At 38.1% G+C, this 24461-nt stretch overlaps 1 protein-coding gene across 8 annotated transcripts in view; it reads left to right on the top strand.

Annotated features, from left to right (window-relative positions):
- The window catches only part of SIPA1L1 (signal induced proliferation associated 1 like 1), a 203067-nt gene that overhangs the window by 171098 nt on the left and 7508 nt on the right, over positions 1-24461 (top strand). For 7 of the 8 annotated variants that reach the window (XM_035327041.1, XM_035327039.1, XM_035327037.1 and 4 more), the window contains 7 exons: positions 1413-1562; positions 6429-6553; positions 9331-9449; positions 11919-12358; positions 18045-18284; positions 19294-19459; positions 22817-23060. In XM_035327041.1, coding sequence (XP_035182932.1) covers positions 1413-1562; positions 6429-6553; positions 9331-9449; positions 11919-12358; positions 18045-18284; positions 19294-19459; positions 22817-23060 — 1484 coding nt within the window. The remainder of the gene's footprint in view (positions 1-1412; positions 1563-6428; positions 6554-9330; positions 9450-11918; positions 12359-18044; positions 18285-19293; positions 19460-22816; positions 23061-24461) is intronic. The other variant, XM_035327044.1, reaches the window with a different exon arrangement.

The following is a 24461-nucleotide window of genomic DNA, read 5'->3' on the forward strand; positions in this document are numbered from 1 at the left end:
ACTGTTTGCTTTGCAATTAAATATTGCTTGATAAATGTGAGAAGATAAATTCAGTTCAGTAGACTTGAAAGGAATTACTGAGTTTGCTGTGTTACTTTGATGGTCAGGAGTAGTTGGATCATTCCTTTCTTGTCTGGGGAAAAAGAGTTGCTACTAATGATGTGTACTTTATGGAATTCCAGACGATCAGCATGTTTGGTTCATCCCTGTTGCTCTTTTTCCCCTTTTAAGATTTAGTTTACTGCTTTTCTGGTAGGAGACCAAATGCACTTTTTTTTTTTTAATCTACCTGTGTATTTGTATTTGGATATGCATATACTTGAATATACACATCTTAGTCAGTGCTGTGCTTTTTTGTATTTCAGAAGAGTTTTTGAACTTCCATACAGTACTATGGTGAGAGCAGATTAAAATCTGCTTGTTTACAGAAACAGGTTAAGAGTCTAGGTTAAGATAAATCTCTGGACTAAATTTGTGTACTGAAACAACTCTTTTTTTTAAGTCAATATTTTTTAGTGTGTATTATGCATTTTAACTCAGAGAAATATTGTAAAAGATTTACATTCACAATATAATTTATTCTTGGGTGGTGTAATTCAAAGTCTTCTATCACTGCAGAAGTACTAAATGGCTTCAGTCGCTACTGAGTTGAACAAAAAACTAACTAGCAGCACTGAATTCAGTTGGGGTTTGGAAAATAAAATACTCAAAGCAGAAAAGAATCTAGAAAAGACTTCAACTGTAGAACAGGATATACAAGTTGAACAGTGTAAGCATTCTGCCCAGATGCATGTGTCGAAATTCTAGCCTGTTCATTTGCCGTACGGTTATTCCAACAGGAGAAGGCTTCAGGTGATTCAGGTCTGTATTTTCAGCATTCTCATGTTTTATATGAGAATGTTAAGTTTTTGGGTGGATTTCAAGATATTTATAAATAATATTACATTTTTAGACCTTATGCTTTAATGTGGGCAAGTTTGGCATAGGGATAAGCTTGACACTCTTGGAAGAGTTTAAATTCCAGGCAAGAGTTTGTTTTGGGAGGTAGAAATAGATTGCTCTGTTTGGTATTTGGGTGTGGAATTTCATGCTTCATTATTCCTTACACCCAATCCCGAAAAACAAATCCGGACTTTAGAAACTGTGATGCTTTCATGGTTCGTGCCCCCATCCCCACCTGCCTTTCTTCATTTGCTCCCATACACTATCCTTTTCAAGCTGATTTTCCTGGTTCCACAGGGAATGGATTAATAGGGGGAACATGTCTAATCCTTTGACTGGCACTATTTCTGTCTCAATGATGACATGTTCTTTGCTGATGTGACATTTTGCACTGGGTAGTCCATCATGCTTTGCACTGCGTTACTGCAGTTCGGAATTGCTGATTTGACTGGTTCCCTTGCTCTAAACAGGTTGTCTCCTGGTTCTGATGTCTACGTCACAGTTTCGTCCATTGCCTTAGCAAGGTCGCAGCAGTGCCGCAATTCTCCAAGCAACTTATCAACCTCAAGTGAGACTGGCTCTGGTGGGGGCACATACAGACAAAAATCTATGCCGGAAGGGTAGGCACTAGACTTTTTTCATATTCTTTTTAGACAGTTTTTTGTTCTCTGTTCCATTTGTTGTAATGTATGTTAAACACAGGAGTGTTTACACAGCCTCCTGCCAACTGTTCTTTACGCGCATTAAAACATGTTTGTTTTCAAGTATCACTGTCATGCTTTTTGGAAGTCAGATTTTTAAATCCCTTGCTTCTACTTTTTCCATTTGCACCCTAACTTATCCCTCTGATCCCAGTCTACAACAGAGCTCATAAAGGAACGTTTATGTATTAAAAAAAAACAAACAAACAGTAAATTAATTCTAAATTAACAATATTGGTTTAATGTTGCAAATTGTTTCATTTCACAGGTTTAGATTCTAAAACTAAGTAATAGGTTTAGGGCTTTGCAGTCTGTACTAATAGTGGAAGCAAAATAGTGATGACTGCAGCAAAGACTTCAAATATGTGGGCGCAAAGGTGCTAAATAATCCACAACTAGTATTTTTTTCCATGTATTCATAGTCACTCTGTTTTAAGGCTCTGTAATCCAACTTTCCAGAAATATTCAAACTCTGAAATGATCCAATGTCAACGTAAGGGGCAGCTTGCAGAGGAAGAAATTAAATTTGTATCATTTTCAGAGAACACTGAATGGAGCAATAAATCAAGCGTCTCTAAGTAGGGAAAAAAAAAATAATTGGCAGTAAGAGAGCTATCTACCACATTCCAAATTACTTCCTGTAGAGAAGAGAGAGCAAAACTGTTCATGCTGCAAAGCTTTCCTGTGAAGTCTTGAATATGTTGCTTGTCACTGTGTGTAATTCATTCTATTGGGTCCTACATAAAGTAGAATATCTTTCTATTATAGAAAAAAATGCATCATTAGTAAGAATAAATATCATTGTCGAGAACTGCTTAGCACAAGCCACTTTTTTAAGCACAGGCCACAATCTTTTGCCTGTTTAGGTACAAAGAATGCTGTTCTGAGCATGTGTTTAAACAAGTGCTGCTTCTTGCTCCAGGTGACTAAAGATTTGTCTCCCTATATTCTCCTTGTGGCTCAGTTTGAGGCTTTCTAAGGAAGCCATCTCTTCTCTGTTGCGCACCTTCATGAAAGCCTTTTGTGAGACTGTCACTGTCCAGGCCATTATTTGAGTTTGTACTAAAGTCCTACTGATGGATGCTAGGCGACTTGCTCTAAATCCAAGAAACTTCATTGTACAGAAACTAAATGGAAGCTTGTCCAGAGCTCTGCAGCTGGACTTTAACCTCTTTGTATACTTGTCTCATTCATACCAGCAGTTCTTGTGTTGTCTAGAATTCTGAAGAGCAGCTTGTGCTCCCAATATTTGTCTGCTCTTTTCCAACTACGTCATTTGCTCTAAAAAAAAAAAAAAAAAAAAAAACGTGGTGCTGCCATATGTCCATAGACCATTGCAACCATAACTGCTTGAGTAGGAAGGAATTTTCACACATGGGGTTTTTGTTTTGAATTGGCCTCACAGCACACCACCACCCTTCCCCAGTCCTTTTCCATCTTTCAGGTTAGTTATACACATATGTGCACTACAGCATTCTTTGAGAATTTGGCAAGTTCAGCAAAGATGTGTCCTAGAAACCTTTTATACACTTTTGTTTGTTTCTGAAACTTAATAAATCCAACAAACAATATTTTAATGGAATAATGAAGGAAGTAATTAATACATGAACTTTGCTTTTATTTATCAGATACCTAAAAAAACAAAAACAACAACATCAAAAAAACACAACTAAATCCTTATCAAACTCCAATGATGTGACTGTTAAATTCTATTCTTAAAGGAAAAGCACTTTTTCTCTCATACTGTCCTTGCACACGTGGGTTATAATTTACCCAGGACTTCCCAAACATTATCTGCCAAGCTATAAAGAGAAAGTGTAAAAAATCTCATTAAGTGAGAAACATTCCATTGCCTCAGTAAGCAAAGTAGTATTCATTACAGTTCCTTGGACATCTTCTGTTGAGATTCATCTGAGAGGCAAGATTCTGGGCAGCTTTATAGAGGTGTCTGGTACACCATGTAGAGGTGGCAGAGATTAACTCATGTTTTGTTAAAGTAGGGGAGAGATAGTAGCATTCAGTTGCTGGGTGTGGAGAAAGGTACCTGTCCGAAGAGGTGCCGTGGCCTGAAGGTAATCTTCCTGAGGTGGGGCTCCAGCGTGCTCTGGGTATGCCAGTCCCTGAGACCTCCCAGTGCAGGGTATCTTAACTGCATCATTTACATGTTCATTTCTTTCTTGCTGCATGGTATGACCAGTTTGAACAGTTTGTGAAACTTAATGACTGGAAACATGGAAACAAAGGTTGATACCTTTACCAGATACCAGTAAAAGCTGTAACTGCTGCCTCTTCTAGATTATTGGTCCATAACCTGACTTTGGGTATAGGCCACACTTCGTTGCTTTTAAGAATGTCCAAATTGGTTTTGATGTATGTATGTGTATTTCGTTATACTCATCCCAAGATTACCTGAAGCTACGTGTATGTAATAAATGGTAGTAAGATGTGAAGAAAATACTGAAATAATGAGTTCCTTCTTAAGATCATATTTTTAAAAATACGTATTTAAGCAATATTCCTATTCTTTTAATCCTTTGCCTGTTCTTTTAATCCAGATTGACTTCTACTTAGTTTTTGGATTCCTCCCTACATACCCTGATGGGCCATAAATTTAAGCAGCATGGAACATAGCACCACCTGCACTTACTATTCCCATTTTTAAATAGCCAACTTCATGATAAAAGAAAAGATATTTCTTGCCTTATCAATTATTAAAACAGTGGTTTTAATGAAATAAGATTAGCAACATGGTATTTTTGTTTATCTCTAATCTAAAAAAAAAAACGCACACCATAGAATGTGAGAATAAATGAACTGTTTTCATAGATATGAACATAAGGGCTTTAGATAAGAGGACAATATAAATGTATAGAAAGTAAAATATGGATGAAAACCAACTTGGTCAAACTAAGACGTCTTGGATTTCTGGCTTTTTCTTCTGCATACCAATTTCTAATTATTTCATCATGAAAATATATTCTTCCCAAAATACTTCTCAAATCTAAAAAGTTTGGAAATTAGATCAGTGTTTAAAGAATGTCAGCTTCTATAAATACTGTGTGTTGTCATTTTGTGCATTTATTGAATCAGTATTGAATTCATCATGTTTAATTTAGGCATTTGATTAAGTGAACTTCTAGCTACAGTCACTGGATGGAAGAGCCTTACCCACATAATGCAATTTCAATTTAAGGTGTTTGTATTCAGAGGGCAGGTGTATCCAGATGTTCTTCACCTTTTTATTCATCATGTAATATGCTAGTTATGCCAGAGAGAGATGAAAAAAGGAAGTAGGGTCATGTTTGGGTAAAACTTAGAAGGCCCAAGTTCACATTTTGACATTCTGGAGCTGTGCTGGAGGTGTACACAGATTCTGGAGGCTTGTCTTTAAAGGTGGGAGTGTGATTTGGTTGTTCTGAGTCATACTGTCTTTGGGTTCACTTGAGTTAGTAAGTAAAAGAACATTCAAATAGGGTCACATTAAGCTAGTTTTGATGGTTTGGCAGATCTAAGTTTCACATTAGAGGATGTGGGCAGTCTGTAGCTAGAGTGTGAGTAGAAAGCATTGCTTGGGGTATTTTATTTTCTCTTGTTATATTAGGCACTGAGAGCTAGAGAAATTCCTTGATATATAGAGAATATATCAGCTGGCTGGAATTCTTTTGAGAAGTTGTGGATTTTTTTTTCCTTCAGGGTATGTCTGATTTTAAAAACAAAACAAAAAACATAAAAGCATTATTTTTGAAGAATTCTTAATGATTGGCCTGGTAATTCTGAACCCATATGTACTTGTGTGATTTACGTGTAATATAAAATTATAGTTCTAATTCTTACAGACTTTGGCATATAGTTAATGTATATTTTGGTCTCTCCTTTGAAATGAGATTGTTCTGCTAAAGTTTACTTTTACCGTTATTGAGTTTTCCAAAATCCATCTGACTAATCTAACAGGATTTACAAGTCCATTGCAACCAGTTTTCTTTTGCACCATGTGCTTTCTTCTACAGCAGTAGGTATAATTAATGCCTCCCTGCTTTCCTACTACTGTAGTTTGCGCTAATCAAGTTATTTTATGATTGAAACTACATAGTTTACAGAACTTGTACCTCTCAGGTTTTGTGGGTCCTTAACCAATAGTCAACTTCATAAAATATTAATTAAAATATTTGGCAGTGTAATATTGTCCCAAATAAATCTGTGTTGTTTGCATGTATGTGTGTGTCAGTAAAGTGTGACCTAGTAGTCTTTCACTTAAAACCCGGGAAAGTGGCTGAGATCTGTGGGATTCCAAAACGAACCTCCAGATACTCACTTAGACTAGATCCAAGATAGCACTTTCCCAGCTAAAAGGATTCATCCTTAAAATCTGCTCCCAATAAACACACCTCATTCTCCTATGAGATTTTCATCCAAACTTTCATGTTCTACTCAGTGTGGTCAATTTTCTGTAACTATTTAACTGTCTGGTCACCTTTCCTTGTAAATGTCTGTGTAAATGAAAGCCCGTAATGTTATTCCTGGATGGTTTGGGTCTGTTTTTGAATTGTATGTACTGTAACAGATTTTTCTTGTTCAAAAATGACTAATAAATTAATGTGTATTGTACACCTTATGCATTAAAGGTCCTAAATGTGTCCTGAGAGCTGCCACAAAAATGAAATGGAAAATCAATCATCCTACGCCTTACTCTGCCCTATTGCTTTACACTGGTTTCTTAAAAGTGCTCTTTCCCCTTTATTCATATTTAAAATCACTATCTGCTTTGTTTTTGGGGTGTTACAACAGGTTTGGAATTAGCCGTAGATCCCCTGCTTCCATTGACAGGCAGAACACGCAATCAGATACGGGTGGTAGCGGCAAATCCACACCCAGCTGGCAAAGAAGTGAGGATAGTATCGCTGACCAGATGGGTAGGTAATTAATTCTTTACAATGAGCAAGTGGTGCTAACCACAAGGTGACTTTGGCAATACTTGTCTCTGTGCAGAGGGAGAACCCTCTTAAGCACTGTATTTTCAGTGTCTTTGAAAGTTAACCTTGTTCATCAGGATGAATAATTAGATCTTGAACATGCATTAGCTTCGGCAGTCTGTGTCCTTGAGACCTATGAATATCACCTGAGGAAGGACTCATTTCAGTTTTGTATTTGACTATGGGACTAAAACTACCTTAATACTTTTACCCTGAAATGCTCTGTCCTTTTAGAAGCAGTTGGGTGGACAGACTTATTAATTTGCCTTGCTGTTGAGGACTTGTTTGACCTCACCTGCTCTCCCAAGTGACTTAACTTAGTTTAATTTTTGCTTAGTTTGTGCATAGTGCTTGTGATGCTCCCTTTCAAATGGTGCTATATAAATGCAAATTGATTGTTTGATCATTGAAGCTATAAAAATACCATGTACAAAATGGGTAAAAAATGCAATTAAAGTTTAAATAGTGAAGTAAATCTATAGCTTGGTAATCGCCTTCCGCCAGTGTATACGTTTTCATTGCACTTGGCAATTAAGCTGTCAGCTGAGGGAACATATTAACTACATAAAACAGCTGGGTACTGAGGATTTGCATTGTTAAGCCTTCATTTGGAGTTTCTGCACATAGACCTTTTCCCTACAGCTATGGCTTGATTTGCGTGGATACCACTGAGATTGACACCAATGGAACTGTTGTACTACCTACAAACAGCGTTGATCCAACATGATGAGCATGGTCAAAATTGATAGACTTTTTTCTTACTTTGTGACCATAGATTAAACAATTCCATACTTTTTTCCACCCTTGCATATATACAGATCATTTTGCCACACTGCAGCTCTTTACTTCTTCTATATAAATTGACTAGTGTTGAAAAGAGAATAAAGTTCAGTGAATTTAGCAGGAGTTTTGTGAGGGAAATGCGGTCGTCAGGTTCTGGAGATGTACTTTATTCACATACCTTCACAACCTCAGAGAACTGTGCCTTATTATTGAAACCATCTGTCAGTCCCTCCCTCACAACTTCCCCCCATACTTCTTGCTAAAGAGCTGTGATTATACTGATCTGCAGTTCTCATTTTGACAGAATGATTTTTAATCACATATGTTTTGATACTGTTGTGATGGTAACGACACATGTAAAACCGATCCTTTCCTCAGCATTACTTTTGCAGACCAACGGTTGTGTGTTGATGCTGGCATTAAGCAGAGCTGCCAGCAAGTTCTGTTCTAAAACGTCAGGAGTCACCGTATTAGCAAAATAAATAAATAAGGCCAAAAAGCACAGGAAAAAATGTGTGGCAGATCATATAGCTCCAGCATTTGGCAGAGGCTGAAAAATGTGTACTGACATATAGTTGCTGTATTTTATCTCTTGTGTATTGTCCTGCATTCATAGAGTGCCAGTTGGAAGCTGCATCTCTGACTGGAGACTTTATTGCCAGTCTGGTGAATTTAGGTGAAAGATGGGTTCTGTGCCAAATAAGCACATTTCCACTTGGGATAATCTGTATCAAGGTAAATAAGGCATTAGGTGCAGTGAATTCACACTGACACCTTCCTCCCCACTCTTAGCTACAGAAAAGCTTTGTTCTTTGTGCACCACATCACTTGTTACCACTTGTCAGGGAGAATCAAGTTATTTAAAAATAAATAAAAAAGTAAAATACAAAGCCAGTTATGCTGCAGATGGAGATGAACAAACCATAGCTGTACTGAGGAAAGCTTTAAAGAACTGCTAATTACAATGGCTGTTGTTAAGTAGGTGATGTTCATAAGCACATACTATATTTAAAAGTAGTGTTGCTAGAAATGCAAAATACTGCATAAGCACAGGAGAGAAGATCTATGTAAAAAGTTTCAGCGAAGAAAGATTCCTTTAAAAAACTGGCCTTTGACTCTGAAAAAGCAGTTACGTCCCCGAAGGGTTGCCTGAACATCCTCTAGATCCTCCATACTTCTCTCTTAGGAAAAAAAAAAAAAACAAGATTAATCGGCAAACAGCACTTCACTGTCCATGTAAGATGAGTAATTAAATCAGTCCACTTTTACCTGGTTTAATTTAAAAAGTATTCCTTTCTTTTGTACATCTATGCAGTTTCCTCATTCTCAGTCATCAGTTTTTACAGGAACGTTGTGATTTCAACAGATTATGCTATTTCTGCAATTAGAAAATACTTATTTAGCTCACCTTAACTTTGACAGGAAATATGTGTAGTAGTGGTACTGGAGAAAAACGTGGATTTAAGCCATCACTGTAGACTTTTGTTATTGTCCTGCCTTGCGTAGAATACGATATAAAGAAATGCAGATTTTCAGAGGTTTTTAATCTCTTGTCCACAGGCAATATACATATAGACAGACAATGTCAATACACGGTGAAAATGAATATTCCTCTGTGTTAATGTTCTGATGCAGTGCTATTGGACAATGGGGGCATGGCACTGCTCAGGTATTTCTGGTAAAGCCAGGACGGTGGCTGCAAATTTTTCGTGAGGTCTTTCTGATTTACGCCAGGCAGGAATGGGCCCTCACTTACTCAGCTGTGTTTTGTTTCAATGTATTTTTTTCATTTGGAATGAATTTCTTGTTAGATATTCAAAATTTTTGGCTACTGGTGGTAGTGGGAAAAGTTGCGGTATAAAATTAGTTGCACATTTTCTTAGTTTGTTGTGCTGCATGCTCTCTTCAGTACATCATTGTATGCTGTATTGCAGAACCAACATGTCATCTCCCAGCAGTATCAAAAGTACTGCCATCCTTCAGAGAAAGCCCCAGTGGAAGACTGATGAGACAGGATCCTGTGGTTCACTTGTCTCCAAATAAGCAGGGTCATGTAAGTTATCCTAAAAAAGGAATTATTTAATATATTGCTCTTGCTTCAAAAGCTCTTGATACCAGAAGTGTTGTTCAAAGTTATATTTAGTGTGTGAGTTCAAGACGCAGACAGAAAGGGGAAAAAGTAGCCAAGCCCTGTTCCCTGTTAAACTATGGAGGAGGCAGTAGAGCAGATCTATTATTTCCCGAACCTTAGAGAAGCTAAGGAAGGACTGCTAAAATATTTGCTAGTTAATGAAGTTTTACTGACAGATGATCAGCACTTTCTTGTCTGTTATCTTGTGATAAGGAGAGGATTTGTGGGAGTTCACAAAGCTATTTCTAGGGCTCACATGTGAGAGTTGAAGTTGACTAATACATTGTGCGCAGCAAGACTCTGAAGGCTGCTTCTTTGAAACAGACAAGTGGTCTTGCTTTTGTTTTGTTATTTTCTCCACTTTCCTCATCTACTGTAGCTATTAATTCCTTTCCATAACCTGTTACAAGAGTACTTCTGATAGGTCCACTGGAATACAGTTTAAGTGTCTTTCTTATTTTATTTAATTTCTAAATGGTAAATTCTGCCTTTCTGTCTCCACACAATTAGGTATGTACTCTTTTTTTTTTTTTTTTTTTTTGGAGACTATCACTTCTTGATTTATATACAGAGAGATTAACTGCAGTAACGTTCATAAATTAGAAATGTCTTGAAAATCATTTGTCACTGCATCCAAAGAAAAAGGAAGTACCCTTTAAACTGTTGTCCAGTATGTTGGACCACTTTTTAAAAATTTATCAGCTAAAATATCAGCTACATGTACAATCAGCTAAAATATGGACTTGTGTTGCATGATTATGCCAAAAGAATCAGTTGCATTTATTTAGGTGTGAGAAAGTCTTTCGTTGGTTCCTGTTATTTGCTCTTGCTTACCAGCATTCTTCTTTGAATACAATTTGCAGTGTTTCTTTTAGTTTATTAATTCAGAACAACACACCTTCATTATTTTAAAACAAACAAAACACCTGTCTTCATATTCTTAGGAGCACAAACTAGCTTTTATATTTAGATTGACCTGTTTTTCATGTGATGCATTTGACCATATAATGATGTAATATGCACCTCATTAGCTTGTGTGCACAATGCAACTGTGGAATTGCTAATGCCTACATTCTTCTCCTTCAGTCTTCGTTGTTGTAAATCTTTCTTATGTAGACAAATGGATGAGGGACAGTGATGCAGTTCCTAATGAAAAGCAGTAAATTTAACTGGAGATAACTAGGAGTCCATATCAACTTAATATTCCTCCTGCTTTTTTTGTCAGTTCTTATTTTAGTATAATAAAAAATGTGGATGCTGAGATTTCTTGCTCTGAATATCAATCTATTCTCTATTTTCCCTCTTCTCCAGTAACAGCAGAAACAGTATCTAACCTTTGACATTTGATCTGCCCATGTCTGTTTGGGAAAACTCTGGAAGGTGGTTCTAAATGTCCTTTCTGTCCCTTCTCATATTCCTAGGCTATCTTCCTGCCAAACAAGTCCATTGCATAATGAAAACCCATTTTTTCAGTTCGAGTTACGTAGATGATCAGAATTTAGATGTATTCTTTAGATGGAAACTAAAATTAAGAAATTGAAAGGAATACAAATACCTCAAAGATGAGCTACTAAGCAGTGATGAGTGTATGGCAAGAAATTCTTTCTGTAATGGGATATTCCACGGATGCCCACTGCAGAGTTGAAGGCATTCTGTTTCTTCCTAACAGCTGGCTGTAACCAAGGGCAGAACCCAGAAAACAACCAGTCTGTGCCATGCTCTGATGGGACAATTTCAAAGCATTGCTTGAAAGCTTCTTTTATTGGAATTCCGCCATTTGGAAAAACGATTTCAGAATAGTTAAATGGCATTTCAATGACCACTTGAAAAGGACAGTAGTATTGAGGAGGAAATATACCAAGGGTTAGGAGGAGCAGCTGTTATTTTTTCCTACCTTAGCCTTTTGATAGGCAATTGCATTGTGGAAATTAACATGCACTTTGTGTGGATCAGTTATGTATCATTTTCTGAAACACTGGACTCTTAAAATTGGAGTATTTTAATTACAGTAGCTATGAAACAGGTCAAAGTCTACACAGCTCAACCAGTGTCATTCGTCCAGGCTGAGTAAATTGTATCTGAAAGGAAACAATTTAAAGTATTTTGGGACATCTCTGTTTTTCCCTGCATTGTTAAGGCATGGCTTCCACATCCTTGTGAAAGCTGCTTATGTGCACCAAGAACAGAGCACGTACGTTGTGTTGGAATGAAATTTGTTGAGTTAGGTTCCTGAGCATACCTGTCCAATGCTTGAAGGTAGAGGAGTTCTTACTGTGCAGTGGGGACTTCCATAACCCTTTCTTCCTCCTTTTCTATTGCCATAATTCTGAAATAAACCTTCAAGTGTGGTGTTGTTTTTTTTTTTTTTTTGGATTGTTGTTTCTTCTGTAGTCTGACAGCCACTACTCCAGCCATTCCAGCAGCAATACTCTCTCCAGCAATGCCTCCAGTGCTCACAGTGATGAGAAATGGTATGACAGTGGAGAGCGCACTGAATCAGAGCTGAACAGCTACAACTACCTTCAAGGGACTTCAGCTGATAGTGGCATAGATACCACTTCCTACGGACCTAGCCATGGCAGCACTGCCTCTCTGGGAGCAGCAACATCTCCCCGGACAGGGCTAACCAAGGAGAAAGTGACACCACTGTGGCACAGCTCCAGTGAAGTGGTCTCCATTGCAGACAGGACATTAGAAAAAGAGAGCCACATGGAGCGAAAGGCCGAGTCTTCGCTGAGTCTGGATATTCACAGCAAGAGTCAACCAGCCTCCAATCCTCTAACAAGGGAGAACAGTGCTTATAGTCTTAGCGATGCCGTCTCACATACAAGGTAACTTTCACCTCTTCTGAGATTGACACCTTTCACATTCATTTTCCCATCCTCACTCTCTAGCTTATCAAAAGTGAGAAGTGGATGTTAAGTTGAGGCTTCTATTTGACCGGATCAAATAGATCATTTGATCAACGTTTTGAGAGATCTTACTTGATTGAATTGATCAACGTTTTGAGAGATCTTACTACACAGAATGCTTATAAATCCAGAGCAACTTTAGTCTTTGCATTTGCTGCTACATACAACACTAAGGAATGTAGTTGATAACATGTTCCATATTGTTGCTATTAAACGAGACAGACACATGCCTGATGTGCTTATAAGGAATATCTTGCAAATTTATATACATAGATGAATATCTTACGTATTTTATATACAACTTAGTAAGGAGGTCACTCCCTTTTAGTAATGCACAGTTTAATATGTGTTTCTTTTTTAGTCTTGCAAGTACGTGTTTCAGATGTCTTTTACATTTTTTCCCCCACAAGTCTTTTTGTTTAAAAGTCTTCTTGTAGTCATGATCAGGACTGAGAGCAAGTTGCTTGGGAGTGCTGGCATGTAGCTTTTAATCTCATTCTGCTGCAAGCTGTGGGTATGACACATTATAGTCACGTTCCCTCTTTCCCTCAGTTTTGCAATTTGTAAAACTGGAAATATCAAGTATGCTCATGAAGTGCTTGAACACCTCAGATGGAAGATACCCACTTGACAAGTTCAGTGGAGCTGCTAGAGGCATAAAATATTTTAGAACCGTTTCCTAACTCATTTTTGAAGAAGTATTCAGTGTGCTTTTAGAAAAATAGTCATACTAACAAAAAGAAAGAACAGCTTTTTTCAGGAAGCTACGTGATCATCAGCATTTGTTGGCCTTGTGGAGCCTGACTGTTGCATTTTTATTCTCAAGGCACTTCTTTTTGAGTGTACAGCTAAAATACCAGTAGGCTGGAAGCCTGCAGCATTTTTTGCTATTCACTTTGAGCAAAACTACATTTAGGCAAGGGTAGATGTTTATCAAACACTTTTAACTGTTCCTTATATCATAGCTGCAAACAGAGGTTGTCATAGAGACTGTAGTGCAATGAGCTGTCTCCATGTAATTTGTCATGGTAATTCCGACTAAATACTCTATTAATGGTGGTCCCAGTCTGAATTTCTGCTTCTTTATGGTTGACCATTTTTGGCACTAAAGCTCGTATTCAGTTGGTATAAATTCCATCCACGTCTTTGAGACTGGTGTTACCAGTAGCTGTATATGTATGAAGGGCTTGAACAAATCTATGGGAAACTGTATAGAGGGATTTACTTAGAATTTAGGCAACCTTAGCATTTACCCTTTTTTTTTTTTGGAGGTAATGGAAAACGTCTTTAACTTTGAAGCTTTATTGTAAATGCGTGCCTAATACATACCTCATCTTTGTACATCTACATTCTGGTTTCCTCTGGTTTCTGAGCACCAAACAGAGTTAGTTCAGTTAAAAAGCCAAGAAAATACCATAGAAATATATCTTCACCCTGACAGCTCTTACCTTTCATCTTCCATGGATATGATACACTTTGCAACTTGATTGCAAACTTGGACTAAGATTTTGTCTCATTTATTATATGAACACTGTCTCAAAATGTGGTTACGTTCTCTGGTTGATTTGTTTTAATCTAATTGATGCTTCTCTAATGATACTGAAGTGCTTTTCTACGTATTTTTTCAGGCTGTTGAAAGTTCCAGATAAAAGTTCCCAAGGTTTTATGTTGTTTCATTTAAAAGTCAGATTTAAATGCAGCTTTTTGCAAAGGAGAGGGATAGTAGCAATTTGTAGAACACATGGGGCAAGGTACTTGAGAAACGCTACAATCCTTGCACCCACATAATTTATTCTGGTGGAGAAGCAGACAGACTGATTTGTACTCCTTACATATTTTACATTTTTGAAGACTAGAAAATGTGTTTGATGCCTTGCAATAAAGCAAAGGCACAGTGTGGGCAAAAAGCTGTCATTGTGTTTCTCATGGTGTCCTTGGTTGTTGGTTACACACTGAACAGCAATGCTGAGCTGAGGAGACCCTTGGTCCAGCTGCTCGCTCCCAACACTCCCATAGCTCTTCCTGTGCAGGCACAACAGCTTGTTCCAGGAGGCAATCACACTAAACTGTAACAAAGCTAAAAAATACGTTTTTTTTTTTTTTTTTTCTCTAGTCTGATCTGTTCACCTGTTCCATTGGCTCCACAGCTTCCCAAATAGCAAGGCTGACCCAATAGGAGGGGCACCAGGGGCATGGAAAGGAGTAGATGGGGCTGGAGACAGGGGCTTGTTAGCCTGGCACTTCCAAAATGTAACCACAGCTGCCTGCTTCAAGGAGGGGAGAGTAAAGGATGATTATGAACGAGCTCTTTCTTGTGAGAAACGAACAGCTTAATTGTTGTGTTTGTTTCTTTGAGTTTCTAAATTGTTATCCTTTGCTGCTTCTTCCTTTTCTACCTTTTCCTTGTGGATGCCAGAATGCCTGCAACGTCTTTGGAGTCGGGTTTCTGAGCAAGAAGAAAAGGAATTTGGCCCTGAAAAGAACTCAGTGACAAAAGAAAAGAAAATAGCCACAAATTAGAGTGTTTGTGTCTGTAGAAGACAGGAGCAACAATTAGTGTTCAGATCATTTGATTGTGCATAAAAGAACTTGTACCTGAGAATTGGTGACAAAATGTAAATTATAGTGATTAACTTTTACAGCAGAGCTTCTGGCTGTGTTTTTACTTTTCTTCTCCACCCCCATTCCAAAGTCCTTCCTGATGATTGTGCAGATTTCTCATAGCATCCCAGGAGAATCGCATTATGTAGGCCAGTAATTACACAGAATCATTATAGCTGAATGTCATTAAATGAAGCCATATGTGCTGATGGCATGAATTCCCTAGGAAAAAAATAAATAAATCAGACTTGCATTTCCACCTAACCTATGTGGTTTAGAAAATGTATGAATATTTCTCATCTATTTTAATTACTTGGAATATTTTTAATATTTAACCGTTGTAGATTATGTCTAACAGTTTACTTTTATGAATGACTCATCTGGACTTGTGCAGATTGTCGTGTAGTATCAGAATTTTTCCTTAATTTAACCCTTCCTGTCACAATATTCCAGTTGGGAAGTGGGGAACCACCAGTGGCAAAAGGTTTTGTCTCAGTCCTGAGACTGAGGACCGAATTCCTTCCAGATATAATCAGGATGGTCCAGGTGTCTGTTACAGTTTTCCATCAGTATACTGTTGACTTTCCTGCGTTTACATGTAAGATAAAAAACTTCAGGCCTTTCCACAGTTCTGTCCATAGTTCCTGAAGCAGAATATCCTCCCAAAATATTATATTGTAAAGCCACAGCTCAAAACATTCAATACACTTAAAATAAAAGGATATTAAAAAGTGTATGCTAATTTTCTTGCTCATCTGCCAGGCTGCTCTTAGCATGTATTATATATGATATATTTTATGATAAATATTAAAATAGTAGTACTTACAGTATACAATATTTATATACTGTATACTATATAATAAAATATAACTAAGTTATGCATTATATACACTACATACATTTTAGATGTACATTTAATGTAGAACATATTGAACATCATTTTTTGTCCTCTGTGTGTAGTAAATGTTAAGGGTCAACGCTCGCAACCTAGCTAGGAGTTGTAATTAATTTTAAGTTTTTTTTTCTTACAAATAGCACTTCCTTGAGAGCTACTGGTGGGATTAACGAATTCTGAAGTGTGTTCAGAGCTTCTGTTTTCCTACACTGAAACAAAAGGCTTCTCCGATTCTTGAGTGTATTTAGAAGGGGATAAGCATTCAACAACAACAACAACAACAAAACAATAAAAGAAAAACCTCATATGTTTTCTCTGAAGATGTACATCTTCCACAAATCTTGGTGTTTTAATTTTGCAGTGGTGATGTCTTGCAGATGGGCTGGCTTGCTCAGCATGTGTAGGAGTTTTCAGCATTCAGAGAGAACAGAGAAGGAGGAATGAAGAGAAATGTATTGCCTCTACCTCTAGATCTTATTTTTCTCTGCTTTAAATTATGTTTACTTACATCTATTTTACTTGCATCTATTATAAATAAAGGCTGTGATGTGCAGTACCAAATATATGGGCTTCATGGACAACAATACCTTCCTATATTTTTCCAATCTGCCATCTTTTGTGCAGGCCTTACAACGTACAGATGGGGGATCTGTAATACAAAGTCTGTGTAGTTGTTGCCTGATTTGTGTACACAAGGGGAGATGCATCTCCCCCCTAACATGGGGGACTGCCCCACCGTCCCCACGTACATTCGGAGGCAGCATGGCCAGCAGCAGCTGGCGCTGTTTGAGATGGGAAGACTGCCTTCCGCTCCGACTCCTTGCATCCACAGCACTTAGCTGTTGGGACTTCACTTCAGCCATTTGGAATTGGAAGGTGTAGTTGAAGGTGACTCCTTAGAAGCCATCTGTTGTCAGGAGAGGGAGAGGAGAAATGCAAAAGCATAATTCTCCCTGTCTGAGACACCTAATTTAAGATGAGAAGAATCACCTCCAAGGGTATTTCTCTCTGTATTGGCTACTGCAGGAGCCAGACAAGTGGCATAGATTAGATATCTGACTTCTGTAAGGCTAAATGTAGGTGAGATTATTTTTCCAGGTGGCAACATAGATTTAACCTCAAATACTTTATCTGTTTCATTGAGAGACATGGAAAACGCCTTGTTTCATCAAGATACAAAAAGTGTTAAAGAATTTCCTGTTAAGCTAAGAATGAAAAGATTGTTCAGTGACTTTGTTCAGCCTTCCAGCTAATTTTTATTTCTCAGTCAGAAACTGTTCTTTCCCACAGGTCCATCTGTTTCATATTCCTTCCTTGCAGTATTGGATACAGGGAAGAAAATGTGGCTAAGTTGTGGAGAGAGCTGACGGAAAATTGGTCTCTATATACATAATGCTATTTCCATACTGAGGCTGTACACAAAGCTTTTGCTCTAACTGTAGCTAGAAATGCCTGACCTTTTAAGGTTGCTAAAGTAAATATTGTCTTGAGCACTAGCTCTCCTGATATTATGCAAGCTGCATGAGATTTTAATATCATAGTTAAAGAGTAGCTCCTATCTGAAGCCTCTCCCCCCTTCTTCCAGCAATAAGTTGCAGTTAGTCGACCCGATACTTTCTTCTGGCTAAACAAATTGTGGCATATGTCAGGGACCTGCTCGAACTTAACCATTTCTGTGTCGTTTTTAGCAGCAAATGGTAACTGTTTTTCAGGCAAAATCCAGGAAGTCCTCTTTTGAAAGATGTATGGGTTTCTTCTGTGGTTTGTTGTGGAGTCTCAAAGGGATGTTCCCTGTTGCTCAACTTCCTTCACAATATGTTTTGTTCCACTTTCCAGCAAGAAGTCAGACTTGGGTTCTTTTTGCTAATTCAGTTACAATTTCATGTATTACTTTTAAGCTGCTAATCACTGTGAGCCCTATGTTTCCCATTTGTAAAGGAGGATGAGGGGAGGGTGGTGTATTGATTGCATCCTTAGAGTTTGCTTACAAAATTTTTCATGACTGTGTGAAATGTTTCTAATAAAATATTAATAGAAGGCCATTAAAATAGTTGAACAAGATGCATAAACACACATTAGAGGCAAATTTTGTCTTTGTTTCTCCCCCAGTACCATGAGTTCACGACACTCTGCCAGCCCGGTTGTTTTCACCAGTGCCAGAAGCTCACCTAAAGAAGAGCTTCATTCTGCTACTTCTCCCCAGCTCGCACCTTCTTTCTCCTCCTCCTCTTCCTCCTCATCTGGTCCTAGGACTTTCTACCCTCGCCAGGGTGCTACTAGCAAGTATCTGATCGGATGGAAAAAGCCAGAAGGGACAATAAACTCAGTGGGGTTTATGGATACAAGAAAGTAAGAATGTTTTTTGGTTCTCTTTTTTGGTTATTAGCTTTAATTGTAAAGAAGCATTGACATCCGTGACATTTCTCTGTACAGAAAAGCACAAGACTATTTAATGGAATGCATATTCTGTAGTACAACATAATCTTTAATCTAGAGTTCTGCAGTTGGGTTTAAATATTTAATAGTTGGCTAATCTCATTCCCCGTTAACATACTTACAAAAATAATAATTACCATTTCTAGAGTGCTGTACGGATTTCAGTCCTATTAACGCTTATCTTTCCTTGGGACCTCTTAAAGGTCACTCAAAATGTTATTTCAGCAAATATTAAAAATCTTCTTAATGTAGAGGCTGAGCTCTTTCTTAAGCCTCTCATCCATGTAGTAGTACTGTGCATGCTGTGTATGAGCTCTGTGGCACTCCGTGTACCTTGTCTAGATTGCTGCCAGTATCCAGTCTGACTGACTGAAGGCAAGGCAAGGTATCTCTGTTACAATATGAAGCCATCTCTTCTTTTCAGTCCAGCATGACTTTGAAAGCAGGTGGTCTGGAATGCCCGTTCCAGAACAATTTGTTCATCTCCTCTTGGCTTTTATGGGGTCAACACAGAATTCCAAGGTGATGCCAATCACCGACTGTCAAAAGGAGATCGTGAAACGCTGTAAAATCTGCAGTAAAAAAGCCAGTTGAAAGATGAAAATAATTTGGTGTTTTGTTGCTTTTGGCTCATTTAAGACCTATATTAGTATTAATTTAGCACAGAATATGCATTATTTTAATAGATCGAGTCCCTTACTGAGAAAATGGATGACAACCTTAACATCTATTGCTAATTGATTGCTTCAACAGGTATTCATTAAGATGAGGCTCTGCTGTATTAGTGAAACTCCTGTCCTTTTCGTGCCCCCTACCTATTTTTTGTCTTTTAAAATTTTGAGGATGCTATAATTTTTGTTTCATTCATGCCTCCTGCCCCAGGGCTTTGAGACCTGAATGTGTCTGTTCCATTTCATTTAAGACGTCACCAGAGTGATGGCAATGAAATGGCCCACCCTCGGCTGCGGGCATCAGCAAGAGATCTACGAGCGTCACCAAAACGAGCATCCAAGTCCACTGTTGAAGAAGACTTGAAGAAATTGATAGATCTTGATAGTCCAACACCTGAATCCCAGAAAACCTTTAAGGTATGTTAGAGAGTCTGTCATCTGTCTACCTCTTGTCACAGCTGAGTAAAATCTGAGATACCTTAAGAGCAATGCACATGTCCTCTTCTGATCTGAGACATGCTTCTGTTGACACAAAACAGAAATGTGTAAAATTACACTTCATTAAGTATTTGATGATGGAGTTCATTGCTGCCCAGGCATATCACTAATACTGCAAAGAGTGTCACAGTTTGGAAACTGATGAAGGCTGTGAAGCTCTAAGATTTCTGTGTAGAAAATGCTGTGTGCTTTCAAAGTAGCCAAAGCTGAGTGTTCATTCTTACAGAGCTTACTCAGTACTTTGCGTTGTTGGGCTCAGAGTTTCTCAGATAGGATCTCTTCCATTCTCACCCATAACAGGAAAACCAAATGCAAGGCATTCTCAGAATGCTCATCATGGGCAGAAAGTGATCTGTTTGTCACAGACTTATTTACTAGAGGAAAACATCTGGGGAGCAGTTCTGTTATTCTGGTCACTGCGATAGTATTACAACGGTGTGTGCAAATGTACAGAGACTAGTATGCCTAATTGCAAAGAACGCTTAGGACCACTGGCTTGTGAGAAATCCTGTAATGTTGTCTTATGTGTTTGAATTGTTCTTCTCTGACCGCAGAACTAGACAGTGACTTGCTGACAGTATCACAATAATCATGCTTTCGTGCCTCTAATCCTGTTACTTCACAAGAACCAAGAATGCTACCTAAACTGAAGCAAATATTTATACAGAATAAATTGTTAAAAACTTTTCCTGAGGTATTCCATAAAGTGTGTATAATAACTATAAATTTTAAAAGTCCGTCATTTTGAACAGAATGCCTTGATTTCTGCAGTCTCCATATACAGTCAGTGCCTCACAGCTCGAGCTCATCACCTAAAGCCCAGATGGTTTCCACAGCAACTATGCAGAAGAAAGAGCATCTTCTTTCTTTGCTTGCAAAAGCCCAAAGTGGCTTATTAAAACTTGCAAGAGCTAGGTTCCATGCACAGATTATTTCAGATGTTACCTTTGAGGCTGGATTAAAAAAAAATCTTGCCAATGGCAAGATACCTTTTTCTTAGGTTTGTGGTAGTTGTACAAGGCGAGTGAGATGTGGGCAAATGAGAACATCTCCTGTTGGTTACTTTTGAGCAAGGGGATTAGTCTCACTACAAGACATTCCATTCTGTTTAAAGAGGTCATCTGAAGATCATGAAAAGTGTGTACGTTCCTAAGGTTGTTATTTTTCTGCTTTGGGGTAAGTGAATCCATTCTTACCCTAATCTTAATTTTCTGATGCCTGTAACAAGTATGATAACTTAGGTGATGCTTTTGATTTCAGCAAGTCACCAGCACTATCACACCAATAAATTAAATCGTCTATATTTTAAAAGTAACTGTCATCTCTGCCCACTGCATGATTTATATTTCATCTTAGAAAAAATTATTGCTCTGACTAAACAAAAATTGACAGTTAAAAAAAAAAAAAAGAACGCCTCTCATCAGATCACTGCACAAAGACCAAAAAAACACCACCCTCCTTTCTGATGGCTGCCAAAGGCCTTGTTTTCTAGTAGAATTTGTTCTAGTCTTTGATTTACATCTTCCTAGTCTTCCTCATCTCCTTACCTACTTGTAATGGTTTTTACCTTCTCAGACAAGTCACCCTTCTTTTCCTCTTCTCTCTGCTGAATTACCAGAAGACAACTCCTAACTATATTGCCTCTGTGTTCTGACTCCGTCACACGTTTACGTCTGTACAATCTTTTAGTCTTACGATCTGGCATTAATTGGTGGTTCCAGCTCCTAATTCTTTGGTAGATTTTGAATTCTTTAGCACGAGGTGAACTGTAGGACCCTCAAGGAAAGAGTGTTTGACATACTGGTTTTTTCTTTTCCTTTGCCACTTCAGGGCAGATACTGTGAGTTTTCAGCCGATCATAACGCGAACCTTCTGATTGAGCTTTTACCTTTCAGAAGGAAAAGAACAGCTTGATCCTCAGTGTAACATAGTGACAACTGTGTGCCAGAAGTTGTCTTTTTGTAGTGTTAAGTGTATGTGCAAGGTTCCTAGTGTAAGGGGCGTGAATCCTGTTCTGAGGGAGGCGGTGCAAAAGGGAGAAGGTGACATAAAACTAACATGCGATGTTGCTTCTTTTCTTCCTTGTCTTTTCATGATAGCAGATTTTGAAAGTAATCTTAATTATTTCTGATCCATAATCTATAAAAGCAAAACCTGCAGCAAACTTGCAATATTAGGATTTGTAATACTTCGGCAAAAAAAAAAAATCTGGCAGATTCTTTCACTGTACAGTATCAATTGTCATTCTTCGTATTCTTCTCCCACCTTGGAGTGTGGGTTTTTGATCACAGGAACAGAGCAGAGTACTGTCTGTTTAAACAGTTTTTTCTTTTCCCTTTTTCTGAGATGAGAGAACTGTTTTTTCTGTGCAAATGAGTCACACTCTATAATGCTTAATCACATTTCCAGAAATCGAATTATTTCCCTTCTTGTTTAAACTTGCTTACGGAGCAAATGAGGGTGATGAGGTCTTCCTCTGTTTACCATTTCTCCTTGAAATCCTTGGACCAAATTTCAACCAAACCATAAAAAACTGTTGTGTCTGAGATGGTTATGTTGCCACAGGTTTTAAGAAAATTTGTGGCTGGTAGAATACAGAATTGGTGTCTCCACTGGTGGGAATGGTATGTGTTGTTTGAAAGCAGCTCACTGGCACTGGCCAGAGAAGTAGTAGCTCCAGACTAACCACAGCATTGCTTCCTTGTGTGCAGAGCGTGGGGGAAGCTGGGATTATGCTGGGGGTAAGACACAAGTTCTCACACTCAGGAGACAACTAATTTAATTTTCATACAAATCATTCCGAAGAACTGAAGTGTTGGGCATTCCTAGTTGTTCATAAATATGAGACTATTAATTACTTGGCATTTGTTGGTGCTCTGCGTGCAGGAATGCAGCCTCCCCTGGCACGAGGAGAGCTCTGTTTTACGCAGCATTCAGTTTGTTTTTGTAAACACCATCTCTGCTACGTGAGAGCTCTATAATCCAGGAGGAATGGCTAACATTTATACCTTGGTAGAAGTTTGAAGAATATTTAAAAGCAGAATGTAAGAGTGGCTGAAAAAGATCTGATGTGTTACCTGGTTATAATTCCTTCCAAAGCATGTTCCTTTAGTTTCCTTTCCTCATCCACTCTTGAAAAAAATACTATGTTAACATTTGCTGTCTTATTTAAAAAGAAAAAAAAAAAGTTTATTTAAACTACTTCATCATGCATTTCAAAAGTTTGTATTGATTTTTTAATTTCTTTTTTATTTCTTTTCTTTTATGAATGTATAGTCACACACTCTGTCCTGTCAGTCTCCCTTTCCCAGCACTCCTACCACAAGGCGTGCCTTGCAAAGGACTTTGTCAGATGAGAGTATTTACAGTGGCCAAAGGGACCACTTCTTCGCTTCCCGGGCCTCACTCTTGGACCAAGCCATGCCAAACGATGTCCTGTTCACCAGCACGTACCCTTCTCTCCCAAAGTCACTGCCACTGCGGAGACCATCGTATACTTTGGGAATGAAATCACTACATGGTAAGGGTGTTTCCGTGTTTGCTGCTTTCAAAGGAATCCGTCATGATTATATTAAGGGAAAACAGTTTGTTCCAACAAATTAGTACTTCCATCTGTTTTTTGCTAAAATGAGGTGAGTCAAGTCAACTACCTGAGAACATAAAATAGAACAGGGACATGTTTTCCCCACTTCAGTGGGTATGAGATTGCATGGGCATGAGATTGCCCATGCAATGGGCAAATAACGTATGCCTGGTTATAAGGGTATATGGTATAATAATGGTATGTCCAGCAGCATTTATTTACTTTTATATGAATGGCTATGCTAGGAACAGTTTTTATTACTCCGGCTAGTTTTCAGTTCTCTCACTCGCCTATTCCTTTTACAGGACTTGAGTTACTTAATTTTGGTCACACATCAGCAGCTCAACAAGGAAAGTTACTTGGTAAACTGTTGTCAAGAAGGCACTCAGTTTCCTCCATTAGTCTACTGAAAAGTGTCAGCAAGATTCTCTGATAGGTTTTGTTACTGCATGTGAATTTCTGAGTTGATGAGAAAGGGACATTCGCAGGTTCGTGCTGTATCTCATATCTATATGTGTACTAAGTGTGTTTTCCAAAAAGAGCTAGATCTCAGTGGGATTCTGCAGTGTTTTCTGAAGAAGTACATATATGTTCTGCTTCATTCATGTTTTAATGTTTCAAGAGGAAAACGCAACACTACCAGTAGGTTCAACTCATTCGAGTAGGCACTATGCACTGTCTGTACTGAGATACACAGGATAAGTTTCACAATGAAGGCTGCTGAAGAAATCTAACTTAAATTCTTTTAATCTGTCTGATCACCAGGCATCGGTTTTCAGTGTTGAACCTGACATTTAAATGAGCTGTTGTTTCCATAAAACATGTTTCTTGCGTAAGAGTTTGGAAACCAAGCTCTCTTCAGTTCTTTTTATATGGACTAAAATAACTTTGCAGACCTGGTTACATGTATAACTGACTGATGGGTTTGGCTTCTGAGGGTTTGAGGTCAGAAGATTAATGAAGCCATGGGAGTAGTGGAGGAAAGCAGCACTTTTCATTCAGATGCCTGTATTTTCCAAAAAGAAAAACCCAAACCTTCTTTCACTGTCATGTTCTCTTCCACACCAAACCGATTACTTCTTCTAGCACATAAGCTTTATACATTTGTCAACAAAATAAGACTTTTCATTTTCTGTGAAATGTAGGTCTGTGTGATAAAAGGACCAGCTACTTGAGTGACACGTGAATTGTCTTCCCTTCCCCCATCCTGCTCGCCTTTGCTGGGAGAAGGATTAAGTAGAACTGGATATTTAATACCTCTAGTATTTCTTGGCTTCCTGCTGTTCAGAGTTCTTTTAATTCAAAGATCTTAATAACAAAGATCTGTCACTCCAGAGC

The sequence above is a fragment of the Oxyura jamaicensis genome, chromosome 5 (assembly GCF_011077185.1).
Source record: "Oxyura jamaicensis isolate SHBP4307 breed ruddy duck chromosome 5, BPBGC_Ojam_1.0, whole genome shotgun sequence".
Classification (NCBI taxonomy): Eukaryota; Metazoa; Chordata; class Aves; order Anseriformes; family Anatidae; genus Oxyura; species Oxyura jamaicensis.